Source organism: Phaethon lepturus, unplaced genomic scaffold (assembly GCF_000687285.1).
Source record: "Phaethon lepturus isolate BGI_N335 unplaced genomic scaffold, ASM68728v1 scaffold40802, whole genome shotgun sequence".
Taxonomy (NCBI): Eukaryota; Metazoa; Chordata; class Aves; order Phaethontiformes; family Phaethontidae; genus Phaethon; species Phaethon lepturus.
In genome coordinates, this window is record NW_010524838.1 from 22,664 (window position 1) to 30,549 (window position 7,886).

At 35.9% G+C, this 7,886-nt stretch overlaps 1 protein-coding gene across 1 annotated transcript in view; it reads right to left on the minus strand.

Annotated features, from left to right (window-relative positions):
• Nucleotides 1–4,895: 4,895 nt before the first annotated feature.
• ORAOV1 (oral cancer overexpressed 1) overlaps nucleotides 4,896–7,886 on the minus strand; it is a 4,027-nt gene continuing 1,036 nt past the window's right edge. Inside the window, exons 3-5 of the mRNA XM_010282567.1 lie at nucleotides 6,476–6,546; nucleotides 5,385–5,502; nucleotides 4,896–5,031 (exon numbers count right to left, since the gene is read on the minus strand). Of these exons, the coding sequence (XP_010280869.1) occupies nucleotides 4,963–5,031; nucleotides 5,385–5,502; nucleotides 6,476–6,546 (258 nt within the window). The 3' untranslated portion in view covers nucleotides 4,896–4,962. The remainder of the gene's footprint in view (nucleotides 5,032–5,384; nucleotides 5,503–6,475; nucleotides 6,547–7,886) is intronic.

A 7,886-nucleotide genomic window follows, 5' to 3' on the forward strand; every position in this document is an offset into this window, starting at 1 on the left:
AGGTATTAAAACTTTACATTCAAAAAGGACTCAAAAAGTCCTAGATGCATACAGAACAAAAAGATGTCAACAGAACAGGATTTATGGGTTTAAAACCTTGAAAATGCAGATTATTTGATCTCTTTCTGTAGGGTAAGTCATGTATCTTAAAAGGGTATCAGTTCTTACTCTAAAACACTGTGGAGTATTAGTGTGCAGGCAGACTTTTGACAGGCGAACCTCTCCTCATTCCAGGAAAGCCATCTGTATTTACAGCCAACGTGTACATATTATACAAATAAGCATTCATAAATACACCATCAGGGTTAAACTCTCTCTTGCATATCTTCAGAAAAGAAAACCTGTATCTTTATAAACTTCAGAGCTGATCTACTAAAAAATTAAAACTGCTAATTTTACTCAAGGTAAGCTATCTATTTAAAAATAATCAATAAAAATGTGCTACCTTTCTAGAAATCCTAAAGACACAAAACATGTACTTTACTCACCAAAAATAATCCTACAAAAGCACAGTATTTAAACCAGTCTTTGTTTTAGTTCCTCTGAATGGCATATCCAGAAAGCTAGCACCATAAGTTGGCACAGGTTCTATGTGCATACTAGAACACACTATTGCTTATTATATTTGTTGCCTCAATAGCAATCAGATCAAAACTCACATAACCAAACAAAGCATGCCAAACTGGGAAGCCAGACTTTCCTTACATATCCACATATAAATCATCATAACCTTGTTTCAGAAAAACATAATAGGATTTGAATGAGCCAGACTACTCCTACAGGGCTGGTTTTTAATGGAACAACTCTGCATACCCAGATTTTTTTCTGATTTATTTCACCCATTTCCGTTGATTACAGATGTTTCATTCAAAGCTGAAATGGATCCCCTTCACATTACAGTTTAAAACAAATAGAAAGTAAGTATGCTGCTTAATGAAGATAGAACAAGTGTTTTATTAATGAATTTTACTAGGAAGCTTTAAACAAACTCCATCTTTTTTTTTTTTACTGTGCTGATGTAGTACAATGACACAGATAACCTACAAAGTCAGATTTATATGCTCTAGTGATGGCTGATTTGGTATTAGCAGCTGATGATCCCATGGCTGTAAGACAGCATTGAATCAGTAAGCAATTCTGCAGGGAATGAATTAACTGTAGTCAGAGTTTACATTTTGCTGCCAATGCCTCAAAACTCACTATTTCTTGTACTCTTCACATGTCGTAGAAAGAAAAATTATAAGTCTTCTGGACTGCAATGACTTCAGTACACTAGCAGGAATTAGTTTTGTATCCACCTTTTAATAAAATTCTGTATTCTACAACTTCAGCTAAGATGATCATGAGGAAACAAAACAAGCTAGAACCCAGCCCGGGCAAGTCAGAAATTTGTGAGCGAAATGTTTCAAACATTCCACCCTAACTACTGAGCAATAACTAGAGGTGGTGAATACAGCAATATATTTTTAAGTCTTAGCAAGTTCAATCATTTTAGCAGAATCCTTCTATCTTAACTGTTGTTAACAGATCGAATACTTCTGCAAAATTTCAATCCTGTTTGACGAGACAGCACAGAGCCACAAACTCGATGTCCCACTTTATTAATAGTCACTATGACAATCTACAAGATTGCTTTTTCCCCCATGTATTCCCCCCCGCCCGGTCTTTAAAGCAATACTTAAGTTGCACAGTCAAGCATTCAAACCAGGAAATGGCTGAATGACCATAGTCCACAGAAGCTTTTCAGCCTCTACGCACAGATCTTCAGAGAGAGTCTTTAACCACAGCATAACACTTGCTTCCACCAAGGTCCTGACCATTCAAGATACAGTATGAGTAAAGTAGGGTGTGAAACTAATGAAGCCATTTTTTTTCCTAAGTAGAACGCAATGTAAGCGCAGACCTTTCATAGATGTTTGCTAACTGTAATGTTCCTCATTTTCTAGGTGACTGGTCTTAGAAACACAGGCAAAAATACAAACACACAAAAAAGCTAGGCCCTCATAGCCACTCCTGACGGGGGCAAGAAGCATATTCTGGAGTATTCAAGTACTCAAAATGCAACATTATTTGGAATAAGTCACATTAGACATCTCACGTTGGTTAAGGTAAATCAATATTCTTTATGTAACCTGGGCTTTAACTCCTTAGCTGTAAATAAGGTATAAAAATACCTCTAAAGCATGCTGTGAAGACGCCACAGTTACAGCCCTGAACATCACAGAAAACCCCACAACTCTGTTGGAGAAAGCAGTTTAAGAAGTTGGCACCAAAGAAAGTATACGACTACATATCCACCCGAATTTTTAACCGTATCTCATTTAATAAGCCCCATCAGGCCCAGACAAGACATGAGACAGAAGATATTCAGAAAAATACAGACTCGTGGCATAAGACACTCCAGCAGTACGTACACACACGGAACTAAATTAAGGACCTAATAGACAACCCTAAATCTAGCACACATCAGTCTGAAATCTTGGTTGCTACAATCTTTACAGTTAAATATGTATATATATTATATATATAAAAATATATAAATTTATTCTAATATGAGCTTGTTACAAATAAAATTAAAGCAATACAAGAAAATTAGCCACCAAATCAATTTTCAAAATAAGTCATTAACTGCTTGATCTGCAAAGATCCCGTCTCTCTTTAGTCAAACAAAAGTAATTTTGTTTTTGATACAATCTCTAGAGCAGCACTTTGCATATAACTTACGTATTATACACTTCTAGTAATCAAATGCTTCACAGATACTTTGAGCTCTCACATCCCTTCCCTTTTACAGACATTTTTGTAAACCATGTGCAATGATTCAAAAAAAGGCCACATTTTAAAACACGAACACTTAGACCTCCAGCATTTACTTCGCCTTGTACTAGCATTCAGAAGAATAACAAAACTGCCTTTTTTAAACCAAGATTGGGGAGAGCGCTTACTTAAAGCATCATTCAGGGATTTCAGCAAAAAATATTTTGAGTCAGTCACAGATGAGTATCTAGTATCTTTCATTACTTTGAAGTAAACAGGCAAAATAGCTGTGATTTGCAAAAACACACTGGTTTGTGGATGCAGAGACAACTTTTTCAAATTTGGATTTCTTTGAAGTGATTATGAAGCCAAATTAGCTTTCTTTCCTCTAGTATGTGATCTTTTTGTTTTGTGCCTCTCTATCTATGTGCCTATGAGATTACAGGGTATGCTGGTTTATTTTGCTTCTCTTTTCAGGTACTTGCAGTTTGATGCTTGTTCTGGTTCCCATTGGTTTAGCTGTATAACAATTAAAAGCCAGCTAATACTCAAACTGCCCTAAACGAAGAGACCATCAACGCCATCATCTCCTGTCCAAGATCTCAAAGGAGGACACATCTACAAGTGAATCCTACCTCAATACTACTTTGTTTCAAAGAACTTCACCACATAATTAGAAGCGCTGTATCATGCATACTTATGTTCTGTACTCTATTGTAACAACTTCTATCTATATAAATATTTGTGAACTCTTATTTATAATCTATTTCTTACACAATACAATGACCTCCTCCACTAGATGGCCCTGACACTCCCTATGTATATCAAAGCTCTTTGAACACTTACACATGTAAGACAATTAAACAAAAGTTTGGGGTTTTTTGCTGTGTTTAAACAGCTGCCAGTTCCTAAGAAAAGCCTCTGATATTGGCATACTTGCATACTCAGGAAACAGACAAAAATTAAAAGATTATTTTGAGATAAATTGATATATATGCACACAACTATCTCCATACAGTCAGCAAAACTGTTTTGAGAGTCCAAAATAAAAAAATTTTAGCAGAATGCATGCCCTTCATATCCCAGATATGAATACAGAGTGAATGTTTTAAAAATTCAAGTTGCTCGTTTTCTTGTATAATAAAAAAGCTGTGCAAGCAAAACAGAATTGATGTCTAGATGGCACAAAGTACTGCTGTTCAAGGATATGGCCATATTAAAACATGTCTTTCACCTGAGATAGCCGTGGATACAGCCTCTGATACCCACAGTAGTCAAATCTCTCTTTATGAAGACACACTATGCCATTAGACTTCGCCAGACATGCATACGTTACAGCTGATGAAAGGTCTTCCAGAATTCATTACCTAAGTGTATTGCAAATGGTGTGCAAAGATATCTAGCAGCCCAATCTAAACATCTTTCAGGTAAAATAAATGACTGTGTTTCTCTTAAACTAACATAGTTGAATACATTTAGCTGATGACATCCATTTTTTGGAATGAGACTAAAATGATCAAATGTACTAATAAATACAGTAAATCAGTATCACAACTCTTCCGGTAGTCATGTGTGTCTCGCTGATCACTTAAATTGCTAGCTTTTTGGGTTTGGTTTTTGAGGGGTTTGGTGGGGTCTTTTCCCCAGTCTGCAAAACTGGTGGAAAGTTCAAGTTTCATGTCTGAGCTGCAGCTACTTTATGAGCAGGTATCTTCATCTTTCTCCTCCACATTCTGACTTCATTTATCATTCTACCCTTTACCCACAAAAATGTTTCCTACTGCAAAGTCTCCAGGCAATTGATTATATTTTACTTCACCTACAATATCTACACATTGTATAAACTGAATGATCTGCATACACAATTTAAAAATAACATATACTCTTTAAATAAGGAAATTTTGCAAATCCTTTTGAGGAACTAGTCTATCAGTGCAAGGCTAGTGAGGAATTAAAACAAGTATTTCTATTTAAGAGGTTTACACACTAGTGTTTCAGTGATCCTAAATAAAACCTGGAGATAATAAATGTTAAATAACACATGAGAAGTACTATTGCAAGTTCAATGCTTTTCTCTTTCTCCTTTGATATTTAGCACCTCTTCACTATTTTGATTTGTTTAAAATAAAAGTAAACACTTTCCCAGTTATCTGTTCTTTTAATGTTTCTTCTTTGGTAATCCATGTTTATCTTCATCTGTTATATTCAAAATGTTAGTGAAGATCTTTCAGTACCGATTCTAAAATTGGACTGAATATTTAGCATTGAACAAACCTAAAAAAGAATACATGAAAGTGTTTCAAAGCATCTATTTTCCAAGAAGAATGTTCAAGAAAGCTCCCAAATCCTCCATTTCTCTTCTTCTGGTCCCACTTGTAATTCATTGTCAAATAACATTTTCAGTTTTCATTTAAAGAATATTTTTCTTTTATTTTGCATTTGCTATTGGTTGGGGAATTTTCAACTGTCAGGTATTTTTACTTAATTTCAAGTATTTTCACTGTGATTGCAAAAGGATAACAATAATGGCTCTGCTCAAATACTGTGGTTTTGAGCAGGTTTACAGACTAAATATTTTCAGAAATTAATACCATTTTGTGCTAAAATAACAACTTAATCCTACAAACCTGTTTAAATTTTCCTCTGATTTTTTCCAGATCTTCTTGCAGCTTATCATAAGTGGGGTCTCCATACGGGAATTTCTGAATCATCCCTATTAATGATTCCAGAGCCCTTATCTTTTTGCTACAAAAAAAAAAAAAAAAAAATCAAAACAGAAAAAAAGATGAGCCTACTACAGAGGCTTTTTTCAATCTGTCAATATGAAAATTTATATATAATAATTCAGAGCATAGAACCCAGCCCTCCATCCTTCTTTTTCATTTAACCCCCACTTAGCTCACGGAGAGTGTGTATTTGATACATATTTAAGACATAATCAGAAATTAAGCTGTAGCACAACTGACAAAGTTAAGGCTTCCCTTTTAGCTTATCTGCCACAAGTTGAGAAATATTCAAGAATCTTCAGAAATATTGATTAGATGACTGAGTGAAATAAAGAAATGCAGTAAAAAAGCTCACACATATCAAAATGGCTGATAGTATAGAGGCAATTCTGCCAGAGAAATTCACCAAAGCTGGACAGAAAAAAATTATGGGGAAAAGAATCAAAGTCATAGAAAATTGGAAGGGACAGTTGGAGGCCATCTAGTCCACCTTCTGTGGAAGCTGGACGAACTTCAAAGCTAGATAAGGTTGCTCAGGGACATCTCCAACCAGATTTGGAAAATCTACAAAGATGGAGCTTCTAGAATCTCTCTGGACAACTTGTCCCAGCGCTTTAACTGCCTGCACTGGAAAGGACCTTCTCCTCATGCTCCATTAGAACTTAACCTGCTTCCCATTGTGAAAGTTGCCTATTGTCCTTTCACTGTACCCTTCTGCAAGGAACATATCTCCACCTTATCTAGAACTTCTCCTTATGTGTAACAACTAAGTATCTCCCTTGTCTTCTCATCTCCAGGCTAAAGAAACCAAGTTCCCTTATCCTCTTTCCAATATCACATGGTCCAGCACATGATACCACCCTAGTGGCCCTCTGCTCACCTTTCTTCTGCTTTTCAGTATTTCTTTTGTATTGGGAAAGAGGCAAAACTGGACACCATAATTTGAAACTGTAATAAATGAACAGTAATTTTTAAAAATTTTTTAAACCAACCTGTTCTTTTCATCTGTGCATTTCTGGAGCAGACACTGCCACGTCAGTGCAAACCCAAGGTAGCAGCCAATCTGTGAATTTATGAGAATGTCATGAGGAAAAAAAACACAAAACGTAGTATATATGGTCAAACAAAAATAAAGCACTACAATGTATCCCTTTCTTCAGGAAAGAAATCACTGGATATACAAATATGTTTCTATGATGGAAAGTTCAGTAAACTAGGGTAGGATAAATGAGGGCTATCTGTGTGACACAGTACAAGAGTCAAAAAACTTCTTGTAAGAATCTGTTTGGCATCAGAGGACAAAATATTTAAAATACAGCATAAATAGCAATTCTGCAAAATACCAGCCATATTTTATATGCTTTGAACCCTCAAATTTATTGAAGTGTGATAGTAAGGAGATAGTTAGAAAACAACTTATTTAAGATGTTTTGTCAAGTATTCATTTTTGTAGCACCGTCAGTTTAAGCAGCCCACATACAGCCCTAGAAAAAGGTGTACCATCTGGACCAATGGAGTTACCAAGTCAACCAAAGAGAAAACCACACTTTCAGAGTTAATCCAGAATTTTACCAGCCTAACTCAAGAGAGCAGCATGGAATCAGAAAGAAGCAAGAAGAGCTGACTAAGCTAGCTTTGCTGCCAGAACTTTACAACTTTGGACACCAAATGAAATAGGAATATAGATAAGTTCTTCAATGCACCAACTGGGTAAGTCAGCTGAAGTCCTTTTTCCAGGACTGACAGGTCTAAGATTACCCAGGTAACTCCTCCTCTCATTTAACATGACTCGCTGTCTACAAACCTACTGTGCCCTGGAGTTTCCCCAATATAAGAAGAGCAGAGCACTTCTCTATTCTGGTCTGTCTAGGACCACTTTGTATAAAAACTATCCATCTTTGGAGGCTGCTGTTTAACATTCTCATCTTGGAACTACATAGTTGTAGCATAAGTAGGAAAATATTTCATCACTTTACATCTCCATACCACACCCAAATGCAAACCAAAATCTTACGATGACCATCCTTTCAGAATTTGACAGTTTACCTTTTTCGCTTCAAAATGGATTAATGCCAGTGCTACTGTTCTTTCTGCAGGTAATTAACTTTCTGAAAATATCAAAAGGGCAAACCGACAAGTTACCCAAAAGTCCTCAATAGATTGCATAAATTTAGATTTGTGGTGCTCTACTTGAAATAAGACCTGCCATGAATCCTGTAGCACAGCTTCCCACCAAAGCTGAAAAAATCCATTTCAGGTCCAAAAATACTGTAACTATATTGTACAGCACTGAACACACTTCATGTTATGATAAACTTGAGCTGAACATATGAGACAAGTCAAGGTGCCTCACCACCACTCTCTGGTCCTTTTATTTCTAGGAGGACTTACTGGTTCAGGAAT